The 25,642-nt window shown below is 42.9% G+C and overlaps 1 protein-coding gene across 5 annotated transcripts in view; it reads left to right on the forward strand.

The window, feature by feature from the left end:
- rnf130 (ring finger protein 130) overlaps positions 1-25,642 on the forward strand; it is a 162,422-nt gene that overhangs the window by 82,504 nt on the left and 54,276 nt on the right. For all 5 annotated transcript variants that reach the window (XM_078551166.1, XM_078551164.1, XM_078551167.1 and 2 more), the window contains exon 4: positions 20,849-20,931. In XM_078551166.1, coding sequence (XP_078407292.1) covers positions 20,849-20,931 — 83 coding nt within the window. The remainder of the gene's footprint in view (positions 1-20,848; positions 20,932-25,642) is intronic.

Below are 25,642 nucleotides of genomic sequence, written 5' to 3' on the forward strand. Positions count from 1 at the left end.
GGATTCCCTTTAATGTTCGCTGCCAGCCTCTTTTCATGCCCTCTCCTTGCTTTTCTTATTAGTTTCTTCACTTCCCCTCTGGTCCTTCTCTATTCAGCCTGATTGTCCATTGTATTTTCTACCTGACATCTGTCATACGCGCACTTCTTCCTTTTCAACTTTACCCCTATCTCTCTCGTCATACAGGGCATTCTGGATTTATTTGTCCTACCTTTCTCTTCAAGGGAATATACCTTGACATTGCCTGTAATACTTTTTCTCTGAAGGTAGCCCATTGTTCAGCCACTATCTTTTCTGCCAACATTTGATTCCAACTTAATCGACTCAGGTGCATTCTCGTCCCATTGAAGTTGGCTTTCTCCCAATTAATTATCCCTGCTCTAGATTGTTCTCTGTCCTCTAACATGATTAACCTAAACCTTATGATACAATGTTCACTGTCCTCTATAGGCTCTCCCGCTGATATTTGATCCACGTGGGTCAAGTCATTTCCCAGAACCAGGTCCAAAAGTGCATGTCCTCTCGTTGGGCTGGAAACACACTGCTGTAGAAAATTATCTTGAACACATTCCAGGAACTCTCGCCCCTCTTGTCCCTTTGCACTATTCCTATCCCAATCTATATTTGGATAATTGAAGTCCCCCATTATGATTACTCTCTAACTCTTAAACCTCTCCGTAATTTCTTTGCAAATTTGTTTCTCCACATCCCTTCCACTAGTTGGTGGTCTATATACTACACCAATCAATGTAATTACACCTTTCCCATTCCTTACCTATAGCCAGAGAGATTCTGTCCTTGACCTCTCTGGAATATCCTCTCTCTTCAGTACTGTAATGGCATCTTTAACCAATATTGCCACTCCCCACCAGCCCCCCACCTTCCTTCCTTTCCTGTCTCTTCTAAACACCTTGTACCCAGGAATATTTAACGCCCAGTCCTGCCCTTCTTTGAACCAGGTCTCTGTTACAGCAATAATATCATAATTCCATTTGTCAACCCATGCCTGCAGTTCATCAATCTCATTAATCACACTTCATTCATTCACATACATGCGTATTAGCCCTGATTTAGGCTTTTTTACTTTTCTGCTTATTCTGACCCCATCTAATGACTTACTACTCTAATTCTATCAAACTTTCCAAGTATTCTGTCTACCCTGATGTGACTCTCTGCTACATCCTCATTATCAGTTGACGCTCCACTATTCTCACTGCCAGTTTTTCTTCTTTGCACTCTGAATTTCCCCCCAGGTAACCATCCCCCTGCCAATCTAGTTTAAATCCTCTCCAACAGCACCAGCTAACCTCCCTGTGAGGTCACTAGACTCAGCCCTGAGAAGGTGTAGCCCATTCTTCTTGTACAGGTCCCACCTGCCCCAGAACCGATCCCATTGCCTCAGAAATCTAAAGCCCTCCTTCCTACTCCATTTCTCCAGCCAAGTGTTGATTTGCTCAATCTTTCTATTCTTATGCTCACTAGCATGCGGCACTGGGAGTAATCCTGATATTACTGCTCTTCAGGTCCTGCTTTTTAATTCCCTTCCTAACTCCCTAAAATATGCTTTCAGGACCTCATCCCTTTTCCTACCTATGTCATTGGTCCCAATGTGGACCACGACCTCTGCTGTTCACCCTCCCCCAAACGAATGTCCTGCAGACGCTCTTGTGACATCCTGACCCTGGCACCAGGGAGCCAACATACCATCCTGGAGTCACATCTACGGCCGCTGAAACGTCCGTCTGCTCCCCGAACTATGGAATCCCCTAATAGTAAAGCACTTCCACCTGCCTCCGCCCCTCCTATGCAGCTGAGCCACCTGCGGTGCCACGGACTTGGCTCTTGCTACAGGCCTCTGAGGAGCCATCTAGCTCACCAGTACCCAAAATGGAAAAGTGGTTAGAAGGCGAGAAAGCCTCAGGGGATTCCTGCACTGCCTGCCTGGTTTTTTTAGATACTCTGGCCATTCTCTCTCTGCCTATGTACTTCTTAGATGCAGTGTGACCACCTCTCTAAACGTGCTATTCACATAATTCTCAGGCTTGTGGATGCACCGCAGTGACTCCAGCTGCCGCTCAAGCTCTGCAACTGGGAGCTCAACTTCCTGCCGCTGGTGACACTTCCTGCAGATGTAGTCATTGAGGGCACTTTGTGCCTGCACGACTTCCCACATCCCGCAAGATGCACATTCCACATGGCCAAGCTGCACTGACATACCTTATACTTTGTATAAAGCATTTACTGCAGTATTTACTCATTTATTTTAATTATTGTCTTAATTTAGAATAATTCCAATGTATAACTACAATTTACTGTGTTTATCTCAGTCTTGCCCCATCTCACGCTTTTTTAACTCTCCGACTCCACTCTCAGTCTCACCCCTTCTTGAGCTCTTTTAACTCCCGATTCCATTCTCAGTCACGCTCCTTCTCACGCTCTTTTAATTCTCTAGCTCCACTCTGTCTTGGCCTTTCTCACACCGTTCTAACTCCCGACTCTGCTCTCAGCCTCACTCCTTCTCGTGCTCTTTTAACTCTCCAGCTCTGCTCTCAATCTCGCCCCTCCTTGCATTCTTTTATCTATCTGGCTCCGCTTAACATCCTGGAGGTTATCATTGACCAGAAACTGAACTGGACATAGAATAAAAAAACATAGAAAATAGGAGCAGGAGTAGGCCATTCGGCCCTTTGAGCCTGTTCCACCATTCATTATGATCATGGCTGATCATCCACATTAATAGCTTGCTCCCGCTTTCTCCCCATATCCTTTGATCCCTTTCGCCCCAAAAGCTATATCTAACTCCTTTTTGAAATCATACAATGTTTTGGCCTCAACTACTTTCTATGGTAGCGAATTCCACAGGCTCACCACTCTCTGGGTGAAGAAATTTCTCCTCATTTCAGTCCTAAATGGTCTACCCCGTAGCCTCAGACTGTGAGCCCTGGTTCTGGACTCCCCTACCATCGAGAACATCCTTCCTGCATCTACCCTGTCTAGTCCCGTTAGAATTTTAAAGGTTTCTATGACATTCCACTTGACCAGACATATAAATACTCTGGCGATAAGAGCAGGCCAGAGGCTGGGAATTCTATGGAGAGTAACTCGCCCCCTGACCCCCCCATAACTTGTCCACCATCTACAAGTCAGGAGTGTGATGGAATACTCTCCAGTTGCCTGAATGGATGCAGCTCCAGCAACACTCAGAAGCTCAATACCATCCAGGACAAAGCACCCCACTTGATTGGCACCCCATCTGCCACCTCCAACATCCACTCCCTCCACCACCATAGTAGCAGCAGTGTGTGGCATCTACAAGATGCATTGCAGCAGCTCACCAAGTCTCCTTCGACAGCACCTTCCAATCCCATGACCTCTACCACCTAGAAGAACAAGGGCAACAGACGCATGGGAACACCACCACCAGCAAGTTCCTCTCCAAGCCACACTCCATCCTGACTTGAAGCCATATTGCCGTTCCTTCACTGTTGTTGGGTCAAAGTGCTGGAACTCCCTCCCAAACAGCACTGTTGGTGTACCTACACCACATGGATTGCTGCGGTTCAAGAAGGCAGCTCACCACCACCTTCTCAGGGGCAATTAGGGATAGGCAATAAAAATGCTGGTCTAGCCAGCAGTGCCCACATCCTGTGAAAGAATTGAAGAAAAACCCCACACCTCCTCCTTTTCAAAAACTCACTGGTTATGGACAGTCAGGGAAGGGAACAGGGGCTTCAGTATTTTCTCATCCCTGTCCATAATAATAGATTGGAGAAAAGCTGATTTTAGGGACTGAGAATACAACTTGGGGAATTAAAATGAACAACAATATTGGCAGACAGCAATGTAGAGCAGCAATGGGAATCATTTAAAACTATGTTCAACAGAGCACAAGAAAAATATATTCCGCTGAAAAGAAAGAACAAATTAAACACTAGTGAGCACCCATGGATGAATAAAGACATAAGAGAGAAATGGAGGGTTGGGAAAGAGGCATGCATTAAGTACATAGGCAACAGAGGAATACATGATAATGGAGAATACAAGGAGATTAGAAGTGATGTCAAAAAAAAATCGGGACAACAAAGAGGAACTATAAAATTAAATTATCAAGGAAACAGAACAAAATAGTGAAATATTTTAGGCATGTCATTTTTAAAAAAAGAGAGGCTGTGATGGGAATAGGACAATTAAAGGATAGATAGTGCAATACCTCAGGTAACATTTATGCTGGAAATAGTAAATATTTTTTTGTTTGGTATTTACCAGGGAGATAGAACAGGTAGACACAGCATAGAAAAATGATATGGGCGATGAGTTAAATGGATTTAAAACAAAAAGGGATGTATTGAATAAACTAATCGAACTCATAGAGGATAAAGCCCCTTGATCTGGATTCATTGCATGGCCCAGACACCATCATCACCATCCCTGGTTATGTCTTGTCCCATCGGCAGGACTGACCCAGCAGAGGTGACGGCACAGTGGTACACAGGCGGGAGGGAGTTGCACTGGGAGTCCTCAATATTGACTCCAGACCTCATGAAGTCTTATTGCATCAGGTCAAACGTGGGCAAAGAAACCTCCTGTTGATTACCACGTACCGCCCTCCCTCAGCTAATGAATCAGTGCTCCTCCAGTGTTCAGCACCACTTGGAGGAAACACTGAGGGTGGCAAGGGCGCAGAATGTACTCTGGGTGAGGGATTTCAATGCCCATCACCAAGAGTAGTTCGGTAGCACCACTACTGACCGAGCTGGCCGACTCATAAAGGACATAGCTGTTAGACTGGTTCTGCAGCAGGTGGTGAGAGAACCACGAGAGCAAAAAGCATACTTGACCTCATCCTCACCAACCTGCCTGCTGCAGATGCATCTGTCCATGACGGTATCGGTAGGAGTGACTGAGTGACTGCCGCACAGTCATTGTGGAGACAATGTCCCGCCTTCACATTGAGGATACCCTCCATCATGTTGTGTGGCACTACCGCCGTGCTATATGGGATAGATTTCGAACAGATCGAGTAACTCAAGACTGGGCATCCATGAGGCGCAGTGGGCCATCAGTAGCAACAGAATTTTACTCGAACATAATCTGTAACCTCATGGCCTGGCATACTCCCCACTCTACGATTACCATCAAGTCAGGGGATCAACCCTGGTTCAGTGAAGTGTGCAGGAGGGCATGCCAGGAGGAGCACCAGGCATACCTAAAAATTAGGTGTCAACCTGGTGAAGCTATAACACAGGACTACTTGTGTGGCAACCATCATAAGCAGCAAGTGATAGCCAGAGCTAAGCGATCCCACAACTGACGGATCAGATCTAAGCTCTGCAGTCCTACCACATCCAGTCGTGAATGGTGGTGGACAATTAAACAACTCACTGGAGGAGGAGGCTCCACAAATAGTCTCATCCTCACTGATTGGGGAGCCCAGCACATCAGTGCAAAAGATGAGGCTGAAGCATTTGCTACAATCTTCAGCCAGCCGAGCGGATGATCCATTTCGGCCTCCTCCGGAGGTCCCTAGGATCACATATGCCAGTCTTCAGCCAATTCAGTTCACTCCACGTGATATCAAGAAACAGCTGAAGGCACTAGATAGTGCAAAGGCTATGGGCCCTGATAATATTCCGGCAATGGTGCTGAAGACTTGTGCTCCAGAACTTGCCATGCCCCTAGCCAAGCTGTTCCAGTACAGCTACAACACTGGCATCTACCCGGCTATGTGGAAAATTGCCCAGGTATGTCCTCTACACACAAAGCAGGACAAATCCAACTTGGCCAATTATCGACCCATCAGTCTACTCTCGATCATCAGTAACATAATGCAACAGGTCATCAACAGTGCTATCAAGCAGCACTTGCTTAGCAATAACCTGCTCACTGATGCCCAGTTTGGGTTCCGCCAGGGCCACTCAGCTCCTGACCTCATTACAGTTAACTTGGTTTAAACATGGACAAAAGAGCAGAACTCACGAGGTGAGGTGAGGTGAGAGTGACTGCCATTGACATCAAGGCCACATTTGACCGAGTGTGACATCAAGGAGCCTTAGCAAAACTGGAGTCAATGGGAATCAGAGAAAACTCTCCGCTGGCTGGAGTTATACCTAGCACAAAGGAAGGTGGTTGTGGTTGTTCGAGGTCAGTCATCTCAGCTCCAGGATATCACTGCAGGAGTTCCTCAGGGTAGTGTCCAAGGCCCAACCATCTTCTGCTGCTTCATCAATGACCTTCCTTACATCATAAGGTCAGAAGTGGGGATGTTCGCTGATGATTGCACAATGTTCAGCTCCATTTGCAACTCCTCAGATACTGAAGCAGTCCATGTCCAAATGTAGCTAAACCTGGACAATATCTAGGCTTGGGCTGACAAGTGGCAAGTAACATTCACGCCACACAAGTGTCAGGCAATGACCATGTCCAACAAGAGAGAATCCAACCATCGCCCCTTGATGTTCAATAGCAGTACCATCACTGAATCCCCCACTATCAACATCTTGGGGATTACCATTGACCAGAAACTGAACTAGACTAGCCATATAAATACTGGGGCTGGAAAAGCAGATCAGAGGCTAGGAATCGAGGAATCGTGTAATGAGTAACTCGCCTGACTCCCCAAAAGCCTGTCCACAAGTCAGGAGTGTGATGGAATACTCTTCACTTGCCTGGATGAGTGCAGTTCCCACAACACTCAGGAAGCTTGACACCATCCAGGACAAAGCAGCCCGCTTGATTGGCACCACATCGACAAACATTTACTCCCTCCACCACCAATGCACAGTAGCAGCAGTGTGTACCATCTACAAGGTGCATTGCAGGAATTCACCAAGGCTCCTTAGACAGCACCTTCCAAACACAAGACCACTACCATCTAGAAGGACAAGGGCAGCTGATAGATGGGAACACCACCACCTGGAAGTTCCCCTAAAAGTCACTTACCATCCCGATGTGAAATATATCGCCGTTCCTTCACTCTCATTGGGTCAAAATCCTGGAACTCCCTAACAGCACTGTAGGTGTACCTACACCACATAGACTGCAGTGGTTTAAGAAGGCACCAACACCTAGGGATGGGCAATAAATGCTGGCCCAGCCTGCGAAGCCCGCATCCCCTGAATGAATAAAAAAAATGCATGTAGATTAAGAGTATCTAGAGAAGAAATAGTTGTAGCATTACCACACAAATAATTTGTTAGAAAAAGAGTATAGTGCCAGAAGACTGATGGATGACTGATGTCATTTCTAACTTAAAAGGGGTCGGAAATTTGCCTACGGAATTATAGACCAGTCATTTTAGCATCAGTGGTAGGAAGAATAATGGTCTCCATACTAAAGGGGAGAATGGAATCACATCTGGAAATGAAAACTGTAATAATGTAAAGTCAGCATGGATTTCAGAAGGGAAAACCTTGCTTTACCAATATTATTGAATTTAGTCAGGAGGTAACAGAGAGAGTAGACAACGCTAATGCAGTAAATGTAATTTATCTGGATTTTCAAAAGGCCTTCAATAAGGTGCCACCTAATAGCTAATGAGTAAGGTCAGGGAATGTTATAAGTGACAGAATGAATTACCAGCTGAATCCAAGACCGAAAGTATGGAGTGGGAGTAATGGGTAGTTATTCAAAGTTGCAGAAGGTGGGAAGCGGTGTTCCATAAGAATCAGTGCTGGTGTTCTGAATTTACATTAACAATTTGGACTTTGGATTCAAAAACACAATTTCTAAATTCGCAAATAAGATCAAATCATAGGGATAGTCAATACTGAGGACTGCAACAGATTATAGGAAGACATTAATGAACTTGCAGAATTGGCAAATAATTGGCAAATGAAGCCCCACAGATAAATGTGAGATCGTACATTTTGGTAGGAAGAATAAGGAGGTCACTTACAACTTGGAAGGTGCAGATCTAGGTGGGGAAGATGAACAAAGGAGCCTCTGACTATAAATACACCATCACTAAAAGTTGAGCCACAGGTTTGCAAGGCCATAAAAAAATATAAGCCAAGTGCTCGGCTTTATTTCTAGAGGGTTAGAATTGAAAAGTAGGGATGTTATGCTAAACCTCTTTCAAACTTTGTTTAGACCACACTTAAGAGTACTGTGTGCAGTTCTGGTTACCCTATTATCAAAAGGAATTAGTGACACTGGAGAGGATGCAGAGAAGATTTAAAGAGTGATGCCAGAAAAATGTGGATATACATATCGGGAAAGAATTGACAGGCTGGGTCTCTTTTTTCTTGAAAAGAGAAGCCTGAGGGGTGACCTAATAGAGGACTTTAAAAATTACATGAGTGGATGCAGAGAGAATATTTCCACTTAAGGGGAAAGCATAACTATAGGCCATCAATATAAGCTAATCACCAAAAAATCCAATAGGGAATTCAGAAGAAACATGTTCACTCAGAGTGATGGGAATCACTACCACATGAAGTGGTTGAAGCAAATTTTATCAATGCTTTTGAAGAGGAACTGGACAAGCATATGTGATAGAAGGGGGTTGAGAGTTATGATGATAGATTTAGATGAGGAATGAGGATAGAGTGAAGCATAAACATGGACTAGTTGGGTCAAATGGCTGTTTCAGTCTTGTTTGCGTTAACTAACCTAGTTTCAGTAATTTATATTAAGGCAGCCCAAAGAAATAATTTCTAACTGCTGCACTTTGACAACACAAATCAGACTCCACTCATATTTGACATACAAAATAATTACACTGCTATAAAAACTGACAGGTTGATTTCCATCACTACTTCAGTGAATGAAAAATCTGAGTTTACATGCATGGCAGGCAGAACTAAGTTACCTCCAGGCTTATGTTTAAAAGGAAGACAACCACCTATGATAAAATTCTCTGACTACTCATATTCAAGTGCGTCCTAAGGGATGTATAAGATCCTGACACTGGATCTGATCAGGGACTGTTAGACCTGGTGTTCTGATTAAGATTAAATGTTCCCTCCTTGTCCTGACTGTTTTCCATCAAAAGAAGAACTACTTAAACACAGAACTTAACTGGAGTGATTACCAGGATTGTAGTAGTTATCAAATCTTTGAAAAGTGCTTTGCAAATTAAGTGAAATAGTTGAGTGACCAATTCCATTATTTAATGGAATAATTATTCACAATACAGTAATTATTTATTGAATGCCACAGATTTGCATGGAAACCTAGTAACAGCACAAACAACATTAGGACCTCAGGGACAGAAATCCCCCCCCTGCCCCTTACAACCCGGCCACCCAAACACAAGAGCTTCCAGCCAATCAGAGGCTGTCAGTTGTTCATTGTTTAGCAGTGCCACTAGGGAGAACATGGCTGCTGCCAGTAATGCACCCATCCAAGGCCCAGGATTGCTAAGGGACCCAGGCAACAGGTGAGCGATGGCGGGAGGGGGCTTGTGGGCGAGTGGGTTCAGAAGAAAGGGCAGTGGGTGGCTCTTAGTGGATCCCACTTCTGGATGCCGGGTCTCTGAGTGCCTTTGAATGCAGATGAACTCTCCCACCCCCGCCATTATTTTTAGCAGGTGAATACCAGCGGTGACAGCATTAAGTGAGCATTAATTGTAATGTTCACTTAAGGGCCTCGATTAGTGGTGGGGTGGGAAGGCTATCCACGAGCCTTTCCCGCACTGGACTTAATCAGGGCAGAGACGGGGATGAAGCGGAGTCCCCACCTGCCACCCTCCCACCCAACTAAGTGCCCCCCTGCCACCAAATGTATCTCGTGGGGAGGGCATTAAATTCTGCCTAGTGTGTCTGTGTATTTGTGTTTCTGCCAAGAATGAGGTTGGATAAAGTTTTCAACCATGGTTGAGCAACTTGCCAACATACACGCATGAGTTAGCAATTTCGGAAAATTGGGAAGTGACTAATTTCAAATCTTGGCATAATCAGAAATATGACCTGCTCAAATTAGCGCACAAGAGCATCAGGGTAATGGAAACAATTTCTGAAGAGATTGAACTGAAGGTGTGGTGCTTTATACAGCATATAACATCTAAACAGAAAAAACTTGAAATGGAAAATACTGAACAAATGAATCAGGGTACAGTTGCTAAGAAGAGGTTGCTTATAATTGGTCTTTGGCAGCCTAGAAATGTGTTTTAGGCACCTCAATGCACACTTCCCCATTGTCCTCTATTTGTAGCTGCATAAAACGAAACAGATCTTTAATAAGCTATTTTGATAGGACAAAGAAAAAAGGTATCTGTGTAAATGTTAGCCAATTACAGTTACAGATTTGAATAGATAAAATCTCTTATTTAGCAAACATCAGTGTAAAGCACAAAGCCAGAGACCTCCCTGTAATGTGCACACTTCCATAAATCACATGTCTATGGTTTCATTGATTAGTGGGTTTGGGTAATAAACTACCCATATTTAGCAAGTCCAAGTCAATCAGTAGTAATCGGTAGATATTAAATTACCAAATAATCAGGTGCCTTATTCCTGTAACTATTAATCAAAATGAGTACAACTTGAAGTTTAACTAAAACATAAAAAATTGGGTATGAATTATCTTCAGTTATGATATACTACTCTAAAATCCACATATTTCAAAGAGCAACGTGGTTCAGATTTTTCCTTGGCAGCATCCAGTAGCAGGATCCATTTTCAGGCAACTTGATAAATAACTTCCAGGGGAAAAATTGGATAAAGCCCAAAAATGGAGACTGGGTTTGGAATGTGCAGTTAACCCATTTGTTTTGATTCAAGCAGCAAGCAAATTTTGTGCTGCCTGCATGATGAAAATGTCCAGTCAAAGCTAAGCTTGAGAAGGGAGGACAAAATTGTGAAAGGCTAGCATGAATTTAGGCTAGCCTGTGGTACTTAAAGCAAGCCAGCATTTCTTTCGAAGGGGATGTCCACTTTGGCTGCAGCAGGTGCTGGAATTCAATGCGCACGTGACTTTGACCTGGGGAAGACACAGGAATGGCACAGCATGGCAAAGAATGGGCTCCAAGGTTCTCAGACACAGTACTGGAGGCTTTGGTGCAGGAGGTTGACGGGAAGAGAGAGATCCTCTAGCCAGGGGGTGTCAAGAAGTTCCTCCAGACACACTTTGAGAAGGCAGAAAGAGCAGATGGCCGTGCAGGTCAATGCCAGCACTGTAACATTGAGGAACTGGATGGGTGCTGAAAGCAGTTCAGTGACTCGCACAAGTGATCAAGGTTAATGAATGCATCTTCAAAATGCCACATTGCACTACTAGTTTCACACACTGCTCAATTCACAATACCACATCATTCAGCTAACAGCAATCTATTGATCCCAATTTACACCAAGCATTCATAGCTTCACTGCAACCTTAAATGCCTAGCACTGCTGTAAGCTTCACACTCATGTCTCTCAGCTTGCACACATTGCCAGCCATTAAACCACATGACCCAAACCCATTGCATCACATTCACTGACATATCTCCCTCTCCCTTACTGGATAAGGTGGTGCATATCCGAAGGCACTAGCTGCTAACTGGCGGAGGACAGGTCCGGCTACATGGACGGAGGAGACAGTGCTCACCATCATTAGTGCAGTTGTGACTCAGGTGGTGGTTCATGGCAGGGTTGAAAGGATTGAAGATTACAGTAGGTTCCTACTTAATCCAACTCCTCACAACTCACTTCCATTTCATCTAACAAATTCATCAGATTCCCAGGCTGCACATGGTGTAAGCATGAACCTCTTGCTTCCGCCTCGCCTCCGCTCACTGCAACCCTATCCTTGTGTTTTTCTCCTATTTGATACCCAAGAATTGCCACCAGGCTAAGCAGTAGTGCAGGAGCATTAAGTGGAAGAGGAGGAAGAGACTGATGATGAAACCCCTCTCTCGATCTCACATTCACAGCCACTAGCTCAGATACTTGCACTGTGCGTACTCTTAGAGGGTAAATTAGAAATGGGCTCTGCAAGTGCTGAGTCACCAGGCAAGAATGGCTTGTAACCAGGGGAGGGGGAAAGGGCAGCACAGTTGCAAGATGGCTGGAGGGCAGTGTTTCACATGGGTTCTGTTACATGTGACTCAGGTGAGAACTTTGAAGTAACTTGCAGGAAAAGGCTTGGTGCATTGGTAATTCTGTCAGTAAGCCTGAGTTCATTGTTGAGGAGTCTGAAGAAGCCCAGCACCAACTTGGCACAGGACTTGAAGCAGAGATTGAAACATACAAACATACAAATTTGGAGCAGGAGAGCCCCTCAAGCCTGCTCAGCCATTTGGTAAGATCATGGCTGATCTAATTGCATCTACTTTCCTCTTATCCCCCCATACCCTTTGACTCCTTTGTCAGTCAAGAATTTATCTAACTCAGCCTTAACACTATTTAATGACTCTGCCTCCACTCCTCTCTGGGGAAGAGAATTCCACAGGCTAACAGCCCACTAAGAGAAGAAAAATTCTCTGTCTGAAATGGGAAACCTCTTATTTTTAAATTGTATTCCCCTAATGCTAGTCTCTCCCATAAAGGGGAACATCCTTACAACACCCATAATGTCAAGTACCCTCAGGATCTTATATGTTTCAATAAGATCACCCTTCATTCTTCTTCTAAACTCCAGTGGATACAGGCCCAACCTGTCTAACCTTTCCTCATAAGGCAACTCCTTCACCCCAGGAGGCAACCCCTTTGTCCCGGGAACTCATTTTTTCCACCTAGGAGGTGGTGGCCAACTCCATGAGAACATTTGCGGACTCAACCATTATGCATTGTCTGATGACCTTGTCCCAGCTCCCAATACAGAACAAACTGAAGCTGTCTGGGTGCTGCAGCAGAATTTCAGACTGAAGTCATGACCTCCCTTATACAGCATTGGATGGCAAACTGCAAGAGGCTTTAGATGCCAACTACTGCAGTCTGGAAGGATCCTTACGCAAAGAAGTTCATGACCACAGTCACGTTTACAGCCTCTGGCAGAGCTGCCCTTGTCCCACACTGAGGCTGCAGCAAGTTTTCATTGACCACCTCCTTTGTAAAATGGAAGCATCTCGTCCACTTTTCCTCCCTGAGGTATAGGTACCCTGGGTGGATGTGGCTTGCACCCGAGAGCCCTCCTCTCCCTCTTCCTCCTCCCTAACTCTGTGTTGTCTCTGTTCAATTTCACTGTCATACTGTTGGCCAAGGGGCATGGAAACCACGGCATCCATGTTTAGAAGCAGGTGGCCTGAGCAGAACCCTTGAAATGGGAACCAAGGCCTTCTCACATGCAATGCCACTCCCTGTAGTCATCACCAACTTTAAAAAGCAGTAGAAAACATGGAGAATTTCTACAAACTCAGCAACAGCCAGCAGAAATGTATCAACAGCAGCCTGAAAATAGTGGACGATCCATTTAAATAGCGCTGATGGGGGTCCTTCCTGCTTTTGAACACCTGTTCAGCTGTGCGAGGTTAAGAGAGTGCCTTGTCTCGGGCATTGAGATTAAAAATGGCGCCACTCGAGTCAAGTAATGACTGAGATCACGACTTACATATTTGTGGCACATGCTGCTAACATGTCAGCACTAATGCCCTCTTTAAAGCTCTGTCCCTCAGTCTCCTCTTTTTAAGACACTCCTTAAAACCTACCTCCTTGACTAAGATTTTGATCATCTGCCCTTGTGTCTCCTTATGTGGCCTGATATCATATTTTGTTTTATAGTGCCTCTGTGAAACTCCTTGGGCTGCTTGCTTGAATTAAAGGTGCTACATAAATACAAGTTGCCGCTGTTGAATAAAACAGCTAGGTAACAGCTAGAGTACTATGTATAATTCTGGTCAACACAATATAGGAAGGATGTGATTTTTACCAGAGATGGTACAGAGGAGGTTTATAAAGATATTGCCAGGAATGAAGAATTTTGTTATGAAGAAAGATTGGATGAGCCGGGGTTGTTTCCTTAGGAAAAGAGGAGACTGAGGGGAGATTTAATTGAGGTGTTTAAAATTATGAGAGGCCTGGAGCAGTTGGCTTGAACTAATGCGCTCAGCCTTGGTCCAAACATGGACAAAAGAGCTGAACTCAAGATACGAGGTGAGAGTGACTGCCAAGTGTGGCATAAAGAAGCCCTAGCAAAACTGAAATCAATGGCAATCAAGAGGAAAACTCTTCACTGGTTTGATTGAAAAGTTATACGCAGCACAAAGGAAGATGGTTGTGGTTGTTGGCGGTCAATCATCTCAGTCCTAGGACATGGCTGCAGGAGTTCCTCAAGGCAGTGTCTTAGGCCCAACCATGTTTAGCTGCTTCATCAAAGACCTTTCCTCCCATCACAAGGTCAGAAATGGGGATGGATTGCACAATGTTCAGGACCATTTGTGGCTCCTCAGATACTGAAGCAGTCCATGTCCAAATGCAACAAGACCTGGACAGCATTCAGGCTTGGACTGATAAATGGCAAGTAACGTTCATGTCACAAAATGAATGACCATCTTCAGCAAGAGAGAATCTAAACATCTCCCCTTGACATTCAATGGCGTTATCATCGCTGAATCCCCCACTATCAACATCCTGGGAGTTACCATTTGAGCAGAAACTGAACTGGTCTAGCCATATAAATACTGTGGCTACAAGAGCAGATCAGAAGCTGGGAATTCTGCGGCAAGCAATTCACCTCCTGACCCCCCCCAAAGCCTGTCCACCATCTACAAGTCGAGAGTGTGATCGACTCTCCACTTGCCTGGTTGAGTGCAGTTCCAACAACACGCAAGAAGATTGAAACCATCCAGGACAAAACAGTCTCCTTGATTAGCACACCATCCAGCACTTTCAACATTTACTCTCTCTACCACCGATGCACAGTGGAAGCAGTGTGTACCATCTACAAGATGCACTGCAGCAACTCACCAAGGCTCCTTTGATAGCACCTTCCAAACCCATGACCTCTACAACCTCAAAGAACAAGGACACCAGATACATGGGAACACCACACCTGCAAGTTCCCCTCCAAGCCACATACCATCCTGACTTGGAACTATATCCCGTTCCTCACCACCATCTTCTCAAAGGCAATTGGGGATGGGCAAAAAATGCTGGCCTAGCCAGTGACATCCGTATCCCATGAAAGAATAAAAAAAAAGGAAAATGGCGTCCAGTGAAGTCCTCATCAGAAGTGTGCACAGGCATCATCTTGCTACTAAAACGGCACTAATAGTGCCAAAAATGAGTGCTTGGGAGTAGAATATTGCAGCCCAGATCCTATATGTTTTACTATCATCCCAGTATCCATCACCCATTCTGGCCCTATATTGCTGTTCTCTCCGGTTGCTGACCTCGAACTTGCTATTCCACACAAAGATTTTTGCACATAATCATAACCTAAATCTATGCTCTCTTCTCCCTGTGCTGCATTCTGTTTCAAAACCACTCTCAACCTGAAATCATCCTGGTCAAAGTCATTGGCAACATGTTTGAATGCATTTTATCCCCCCCTCTGGCATTGTCAACTATTGTATTTTCCTTCCTAGAAATATAATAAAATTACGACATAGAAGAAGGCCATTCAACCCTTTTTGGCTGTGCCAGCCAAAAAATGTTATCCAGCCAAACCCAACTTTTCTACTCTTGGTAGCTCTTTAGGTTATGGCACTTTACATGCATGTCCAATATTTTTAAATGCAATGAGGGTTTCTGCCTTTCAAATTTATTCAAGCTGCATGCAAACTCCCTCCCCTGTGCTTCCAGAACAAATTTTAGTTTTGTGTTCCATTTTAGAGCATTTTCCAGCCTGACAAATTTGTTTTCAGCCCCAGCTGTTGAGCACAAAGCTTCTTTTAAATTCTAGGCTGTCAGCATTGAGATGACAGATGAACACATTGTTTTGTGCTTTGCAAATAAATACTCTTGCACAAAAGCTCATTCTGGGAATTTCTATATGTTGTGGAATTATTATTAGTTGATGAATAGTTGCACTGTTACGGATCTACAGTCTCCGTTTCATTAGCTAGTGGGCCGGAGAATATTTCGGTGCAGCCTAAAGTAGTTTCAGAACTAATGTGTTAGAAAATAAAATGATAGGCTTTCAAATCTACCTAGCTTCCTCAACTGTGAAAAATCTCCAAATGCCATCTCAAACCAGTTTCAAAGTACAAAGTGATAATTAACAATTTATTGCTATTTTTATCTACTTGTTGCATTCCTAGAATAAAATCAGAAATTTGGATTAGTAATTTTAGCCTGAACTACAATGCCCTTGTGCATCTTTTCTCTTTGTCCTTTTGGGAGATGATCAGAATTGTACAATGAAATCTTATGAACCTATTTCTAGTGCGCAGCCTAACGATATAGGCATGAGGTGATGTTTTGGTTCATAGGAAGTATTTATGTATGAAGGGTGACTTTTGAGTTGAGCAAGTAGAGTATTCGTAAGAAACCTAATCTTGGTCATGTTTTTTGACTCTACTGCTAAAATCCATTGCAAAGTGCTTTTAACTTTTCTGAATAGTTATCTTCAATCCCACTCCAATGGAACAAGCTTAATTGTCAGTCTGAAGCAGCCTGACTCTTGATGGGGGGACTGGTTGGGGCAGGATGGTGAGGAACCACACTAATGATAGAATATACAGAATTAGAATTAAATATTACTTTTAGTCGCAACATGTTTGACTTTTCCCTTTTTTGAAGTGGTCTGGTGAGCCATTCAGTTATGTCTAACCACTGCAAAATATAACAAAAAACACAGTCTACAGTGGTTGAAGAAGGTGGCCCACCATGGCTTTGCCAGTGACACCCACATCCAAAGAATGAATTTTAAAATGTTCCAGGAATTGATTATTCCATTGCTTTCTTTACCTCGTCCTCCTCTAGCTTGTAGAAATTGCTTCTCAAGCTCATATTAGTGATCAATAATTTAATTGTAGTTGACATGTTAAAGGTTAATTAGTTGGCATTGTGTTGTACGTTTGGCTCAAACCTTGACTTAGGGTACTCTTGCCAAAGGTGTAATCGATTTTTTTTAATAAAGAAAATTAATAATGCATCATATTTTAATGATTCTCAGTGGATTATTATGAGCTAGAATTTGCTGCCAAACTAATGGTGAGTTTAATGTACATGCCTGTATTAATGTGTCAATTTCCAGCAACTTGTGGCAAGGAACAGATAGCATGTGAATTGTGACTTACCACAAGTTGCAACACGAGTTGTATCACCTTGCCATTAGATTCATAGGGCTGAATTTTACAGGCCATCCATGGGTGCGAAAGCAGGCAGATGGACTTGTAAATTAGGGTGCCAAGTCATCAGTGGCATCCCTGCAGTTGGCCCACACCTGCTGTGATTTTGAGTGGTGGAGGAGGCATTGGATGGGTCAGTTGAGGCTCTTAAATCAGAGCATTAAATACCCATTTAACAAGCAGTGGGAGAGGCCAGCACTCAACTTGCAGGTTTAACCCTGTAGGGTGCTAGCCAGCTAAGGGTGGGGGGGAAAGGAGGGGGTGGTGGCGGTGGGTGCCTGTTGCCAATCGGAGGCCCCTCCCCAAAGTTTTGCCTCCTCCTCCTCCTCCTCCTCCTTCCCCACCCCCCCACACTTCGCCTGTCCAATGCGCCCCTCAGTTCTCCTCCTCAGTAATGGGGCAGCCCAGTATATCAGTGCAAAGGACAAAGTTGAAAAATTTGCAACTGTTTTCAGCCAGATGAATCGTCAATCTCAGCCTCCTCCTGAGGTTCCCAGCATCACAGATGTCAATCTTCAGCCAATTCAGTTCACTCCTAGTAATACCAAGATAAGGCTGATCACATCCCGGCTGCAGTACTCAAAGATTTGTGCTCCAGAACTACTTGCATCTCAAGCCAAGCTTTTCGAATAGTTACAACATTGGCATCTACCCGACAATGTGGAAAATTGTCCAGCTATGTCCTGTCCACAAAAAGTAGAACCAATCCAAACCAGCCAGTTACCGCCACATCAATCTACTCTCAATTATCAGCAAGTGATGGAAGGTGTCATTAATGGTGCGATCAAGCCATATTTAGCAATAGCTTGCTCATCAGTGCTCAGTTTGGGTGCTGCCAAGAGTCACTCATCTGCAGATCTCATTACCTCATTCTTGGCAAACAGTCAAAAAAGGTTAATTCAAGACATGAGATGAGAGTGACTGACCATGACATCAAGGGTAGCATTTGACCGTATGTGGCATCAAGGAGCATTAGCAAAATTGAAGCCAATGAGATTGAGAGGGAAAGCTCTCCACTGGTTGGAGTCATACCTAACACAAAGAAAGATGGTTGTAGTTAATGGAAGCCAATCATCTCATCACTATGGCATTGCTAAGGAGTTCCTTAGGGTAGTGTGCTAGGCCTAACCATCTTTAGCTACTTCTTCAATCACATTATCTTCAATGTAAGATCAGAAGTAGAGGTGTTCGCAGATGATTGCGCAATGTTCAGTACCTCTGAGGAGTTCCGAAGCAGTCCATGCCCGAATGCAACAAGACCTGGATAACATTCAAGCTTGGGCTGACAAGTGGCAATCAACATTCGTGCCATGCAAGTCCCAGGCAATGACTATCTCAAACAAGAACAAATCTAACTATCTCCCCATGACATTCAATAGCATTAACATCAGTGAACTCACTTTTATCAACATCCTTGGGATCAGAAACTTAGCTGGACCAGCCAAATAAATGCTGTGGCTACAAGAGCAGATCAGATTCTGCAGTGAGTAACTCACCTCCTGAATCCTGAAAGCCTGCCCATCATTTACAAGGCACAAGTCAGAAATGTGATGAAGTACTCTTCACTTTCCTGGGTGAGTGCAGCTCCAGCAACACTCAAAGCTCAACGCCATCCAGGGCATGGCAACCCATTGATCGTCACCCCATCCACCAACTTAAAAATTCACTCCCTCCACTAACAGTGGTTGACAGTGGCAGCAGCGTGTACCATCTACAAGATGTACAGCAGTAACTCACCAAGACTCCTTCGACAGCATCTTCCAAAGCTGAGACCTTTACCACCTAAAAGAATGAGGGCAGCAGTTGCACGGGAACTCCCTGCAAATTCCCCTCCAAGTCATACACCATTCTGACTTGGAACTATATTGCCATTTCTTCTCTGCCACTGGGGCAAAATCCTGGAACTTCCTCCCCAACAGCACTGTGGGTGTGTACCTACACCACATGGACTGCAGTGGTTTAAGAAGGCAGATCACCATCACCTTCTCAAAGGCAATTAGAGATTGACTACAAATGCTGGCCTTGCCAGTGCTGCTCACACCCCCCGAATGAACAAAAAGAAAGGTCACACTACAGCCATGAACGGGCAGTCTCAGACATTTAAAAACATATACATAATCAGAATAACTCTGCTTTTAGAGTGTAATTTTTCTGTATTCGGTCACTAATGACACTTGCAGCAGTTTGCTATCCCACTGTGCCATTTGTAACAGGATCAACAGAACTTCGTGATGCTAGATCGAGGTTATAATGAGAAAAGCTGAAGACGGAGGAAGTAGTTTTGCTAACACCAACTACTCTTGCATTGTGTCAGCTTGGCTCACTTAATGCCATTTTCAGATCAGAATCTGAGTCCAAGGGCTGGATTTGTAGCCCCTAAAGGGGACGTGCATGAAACCAGGTGGGCATGAAATTTTGTACTGCAGGCTGGTATACCAGTTCCCCAACTCCATCCTGCTGCCTAGCCATTTTCCTGACAATGGGGTTGGGAGCACCTAGTTGAGGCATTGAAAAGCCTATTGTCGGAGGTCGACTGGGATTTTCCAGTCAGCCTCCAGGACACCCAGACAGTATGCTGAATAGCTACCTAGGGGCCACCTCTGTGTGGCAGACCAGGGGATCAGCATTCCAGGCAGGCTTAGAGATTCTCCCTGTTGCCTGCGTTCACTTGCAGATGCAGGTCGTCCTGTGGAAGGGTTTCCCCCAACCCCATCCCACACGATGGTGGCTCAACTGCTTGATCTATTTTTTATCTCAAATGTAAAAAAGTTGGAGAAAGGGTGCTTCTATCTTGGGGCATCCTTTCTTCACTTACCATGGCATCTTGCTGTTTCCAAGGTGAAGAACCTCTTATTGACCCTCCAACTTTGAGAGCCCACTCACTGTTCTTAATTGGATGGCGAGCCCACCCTCTGGCCACTAATTGACCAGTTCAGAGAAAATCACAGGTTAGTGATTTCTTACACAGTGAGGTTTCTGACCCCTATTTGAGTTTGATAGCAGAGTCCTGAGCCCCACATGCAAAATCATGCCCTTCGGACTCGAGCTGCTTTGCTATGAATAAAATGTTCAACCAAGGCCTGTCTGTCTATTGCTGAAAAGAGAGACATGTTGCTGAAGCTTTTCATCTTGCACTCATCAGGACAAATACAAGAATCCAAAATTTCAAACTATCACAACAATTTACACTACAGGAGAAAAAGGTGTTGATTGGTTGGCAAGTTGACTCTACCCGAGGTGTTGGAGAGGACACAAGTGGTTAACTTTTTGGTTTTCTATCCTTCCCCTGATCCTAGGGTATTGAAGTTAAGTATATCACCTTGGCTGAAATCAGCTAACTCAGCATAGATTTGGAACTTTTCTAGTTTTGTATCATTTAATGCCAGGCCGGGTAATATATTTACCATAAAGCTTGATGTGTCATTTTAGCCATAAAAATTATGCACAGCTTACTCAATCCCATGTGTCATCACTAACCCTGTCCAGCTTGTTTCCTCGTGATAGGTGGCAATGTAAATTGAGATTATTTGGAAACTTTTATCTGCGTTATTGTGAAATATTTTATCCTTCCGTGCCAATGTGTAGATTTAAAAATATCTGTTAAGAGAAATTTTGGAAGGACTCTTTTTTAACAAAAAGGTCAAAACTTATTAACTGTGAGCAATTATTAACTGATTTGTACCTTTTCATATTTTTCAGGAAACTGACCCAGAGTTTGATCACTGTGCAGTCTGCATAGAGGGATACAAATCCAAAGATGTGGTTAGGATTCTGCCATGCAAGTAAGCTGTTCAATATATGTGAATATACTTGGCACTTCATGTTATACCTTTTGCAGAAATGGATTATATTGTCCCTCTATTATTATGTTATGTTAAAACAGCAATTACTTGCCTCTTAAAGAAAGAATTTGTTCCTTAGCGAAAGAGGTGAAAACAAAAGCAGCGAGATAACAATGGAAGAATAGTTTGGGGAAATGACCAGGAAAATAGTTAAAGGTATCGATTTTGAAGGTCACAAGAGGTGGAGACTTTAGTAAGATAGTTGCAGAGTGTAAGGCCAAGGTGGCTAGAGGCCGTACTGCCGAACATGAAACACTAAGGGTAGATTGGCGCAGAGTGCACAGGAGGTTGGAGTTGAAAGAGCTGAGCGCATCCACTGGCATGCAACGCTGAAGACAACTTTGTAAAGGTAGAGAGTACTGGAGCTGTGAGATATTTTTAAATGAGAAACATGATTCAGTGTACTGGGTTGGAGCCAGTGGAAGTCAACAGGAATGGGTATGATAACCAAGGAAGACTTAGTGGAATCAGGTTTAGGTATAAGAGTTTTGAACAGATTGGAGTTTGAGGAGTTGAGCATGTGAGGACAGCAAACATGGTCATTTCCACAATGTATCGGTGTCTATGCATCATGGGCATAATATATAAATTAATTTTTTTCATGGAAATTGCTTGCAGTAGATAAAGAAATCTGTGCTGATGATAATATTGATGGATTGTTTTGGAATTATGCTTCTAAATAATCAGAAGAAACATATAAAACGCAAAGATATTTTGAATCTGGATTCAGATATAAAATTACATCAAAATAATGTATAAAATTATTCTGAATCTGAGTTTTCCAGCTATCTGTAACACAGTCTTGTTCTTGTCTGGATGGATTGCATCCATGTATTTTTTGAAGAATCTAGGGAAGAGATAGCAAAGGCAATATCTCACATATTTAATACATTAGAAAAAGGTGTGATGCCAGAGGACTGGCGGACGTCTGATGTAATTCTTATTTTTAAGAAGGGGACAGAACATGCAGAGGGAATTGTAAACCAGTCATCTTATAGCATCGGTAGTAGGAAGGATAATAGAATTCCTAATGAAGGAGAGAATAGAAGAACACCTAGAAATAAGAAATATAATAATGAATAGTCGGCATGTATTTCAAAAGGGAAAATCTTGCTTGACTAAACTTGTTGAATTTTTTGTGGAGGTAACAGAGAGAGTAGACAAATGAAGTAATACAGAAGCTGTAATTTATATTCATTTTCAAAAGACTTTTGATAAGGTGCCGCCTAATAGGCTAATGAATGAGGCAGAGAATATGGAGTCAAGGGATAAGTAGCAGAATGGATTGCTAGCTGGTTTCAAGACAAAGTAGAGATTGGGAGTAAAGAGTAGTTATTCAGAATTGCAGAAAGTGAGAAGTAGTGTTACACAAGGATCAGTGCTGGGCCCTATGCTGTTTATAATTTACATTACATAATATTACATTAACAGTTTGGAATCAAAAACACAATTTCTAAATTTGTGGATAACACCAAACTGGAAGGGATAGTCAATATTGAGGGGGACATCAACAAATTACAGGGAGATATTAATCAACTTGCAGAATGAGCAAATAATTGACAAATGAAGTTCAACACAGAATAATGTGAGGTTGTACATTTTGATAGAAAGAATAGGGAGGTCACTTGTTACTTGGGAGGTCCAAGTCTCAGTGGAGTAGAACATCAAAGGGATCTGGAGCACAAATATATCAATTGCTATAAGTTGAACCACGCGTTATCAAGGCCAATAGAAAAGCAAACCCATCGCTTGGTTTTATTTCTAGAGGGTTGGAATTGAAAAGTAAGGAAGTTATGCTAAACCTGTATCAAACCTTGGATAGATCACACTTGGAGGCACTGGAGAGGGTACAGAGAAGATTGACAAGGATGATACCAGAGATGCATGAGCATTACCAGGGAAGGATTGACAGGTTTGGTCTCTTTCCTCTTGAAAAAAGGTTGAGGGATGACCTCATAGAGGTCTTCAAAATTTTGAAAGGTTTTGATAGAGAGAATCTTTTCTCTTGTAGGGGCGAGCATAACTAGAGAGCATCAATATAAGGTAGTCACCAAGAAATATGGAAGTGAAATCAGAGGAAATGTCTTTATCTAAAGACTGGTGAAGGAGACCCCCTCTGAAGAAGGGTCATGCGGACTCGAAACGTTAACTCTGTTTCTCTCTCCACAGATGCTGCCAGACCTGCTGAGTTTCTCCAGCATATTCTGTTTTTTTCTTCCACTGCATAGAAGATTGTTCAATAACAAGTAAATGAACAAATATGGCCTGCAAGTTTTACTTTGGGACATTTCTAGTCTCATCATAAGACAAAGATTGTAAAAGGATAGATGGAAACTCTTTTGCTGGCACATAAAATTTTATTTTATACCTCATTCTACAGCTCGCCATTCTCTGGCTTAGGGAATGGACAGGTGCTGTTGGCAAGGACCCCTAGTGTTGTGTGACTGGAACTATCGATTATGAGGTGAAGGAAAGTAATTTGCCTTCTGTTTGTTTTATGTTTTCTTTTGGGGAAAGCATCTTGCCTTGTTGCAGTGTTCCTCTTCATTTTTGTCAAAGGAATAGTATCGTTAAAAGGGAGGAATTCTACTCCCGATCATTGAACAATTTTTGCAAAAATATGCATATGTATAGATGTTACGTGTTGATCACATTAGGCTTAGTTTTATTTGCTGCACAGTCTTGGTACATGTGAAGAACAATCACATGGGCGAGCTACAAAAGTGAACAAAGCAAGGAAGAGAGCTCTTGCTTTAAAAAATTAATTCCTATGAAAATAATGAAATGTCCTCAATGAGTTTTTAATTCAAAAAATGAGGAACTGATGCTTCAGTGAGATGGAGCCTTATCTGGAATACTACATTTAATTTTGGGCATCACACATTAAAGGAGAATATATTGACCCTTGGAGGGGATACAATGCAGAATGATACCAGGACTTGAGGGTAAATTATGAGTGCATGTTGCATCAACATTGTTTGTATTCCCTTGAGTTTAGAAGGTTGAAGGATGATCTGATTGAAATGTTTATAATGATTAAAGAATTTGATAGAGTAGATAGAAAGAAACTTGCCTCTGGGGGTGGAGGGGAGCAGAATCCAGAGAAATTACAGAAAATAACTTAATATTAGAGCCAGGCTATTTAAGAGTGAAATCAGGACGCACTGCTTAAAAAGTATCATGGAAATCTGAAACACTGTCCCCCAGAAATGCTGCGGAATTTGGGAGCCAATTGTAATTTTTCAAGATTGAGCTTGATGATATTCTTTGTTAAAGTAACATATCGAGATATGGAGCAAAGACAAGTTAATGGAGTTGAGGCACAGGTCATCAATGATCTAATCGTGGAATAGGCACGGAGGTTTGAATGACCCTTTCCTTTTCTTTATAAAGTGGTAACTGACATTCAGGTGAATTTGTAGATTTTGTTTTTGAGCATAGCCATTTAGTTTGTGAGCCTAAGTAAAAGTGTACTTTTGGGTGCACAAGTTTTACATGCACATTTCTAAATTAGTGGTTCAGTTGAATATGTGTGCACAGTATGCTATTCTTTGAGACTTAATTGTGCAGCTATGCCCCGATTCCAGATGTTCAAGGTCTGCCAAGATAATGGTTGTAAAATTAAACCGGAAGATGAAAGGAACAGAGAAGGTCATTTTCTCAGCTTCAAGTCATTCTATATTTGTTAAAACATCACCATGGCTAAACCCACAGCACATTGTATCTTTTTGTTGCCAGTTTTTTCATCAGCTTGCTTAAAAATAGGCAAATTCAAAAATTCCACTTTAAAAAATAATCAATATTAAAGTTGTTTTTTCCCTTCTGGGAACGAACATGTTTATGTGTATCCATCCTGTGTTTTAGTAATTCTACCAGAATAATGACCCTTTTTATCAAAGCCTTATTGCATTTGAGTCATCCAGATGCATTTACATTTTATTGATGGGAGTGATCTCATTTAGAGTACATCTCTCCCCAGTATCATATTACAGAAATGAGCTTCCAATTGGAACTGAAAATTTGCTATCAATTTAGTATGGTGGAAACTGCCAGGAAGAAAAAAAACAAAATATATTATAACCATTTTTCTACATCCTTATCAAGGAGCTACCTCATTAAAAGTTGAATGACCACATGTAAGTGTCAGGTGTAGTATATACCATTTTAAGTCTTAATTAAAAGCTATTGTAATTTCTCATTTTGTTGTACAGAACTTCAGTATTGCTGAAAAAAGGTTTTTTGTCAAAGCTTTTTGTCTTGCACTCGTCAGGACAATCACAAGAATACCAATGTACTCTCTGACCATGTACTCTCAGAAAGTGAGGCGTTTGTTCTTGCGCATGGTTTCAATTTTGGTGTGCCTTCATCCCAAATCAAATGGGAACAGGTATTTGCTGAGTTTGAGCTCCTCTACTCCCAACTATCCCACCACAAACTAGCATCTGCTGAGGACACTGAATCTTTGAAAGCGTGCCTAGCTGATCTAGCGCATGCATATTGTAGGATTCCAAACTACCTGTCTGATTTTCACATGCAACGTGAATGTCTTACAGCATTGCGAGACCTTAAGACCAACCCGAACATACACATTAGTAAACCTGACAAAGGGACAGGAATAGTGATCCTTAACAAGCGTGACTATATCACCAAA

The sequence above is a fragment of the Cetorhinus maximus genome, chromosome 10 (genome assembly GCF_964194155.1).
Source record: "Cetorhinus maximus chromosome 10, sCetMax3.hap1.1, whole genome shotgun sequence".
Lineage (NCBI taxonomy): Eukaryota > Metazoa > Chordata > Chondrichthyes > Lamniformes > Cetorhinidae > Cetorhinus > Cetorhinus maximus.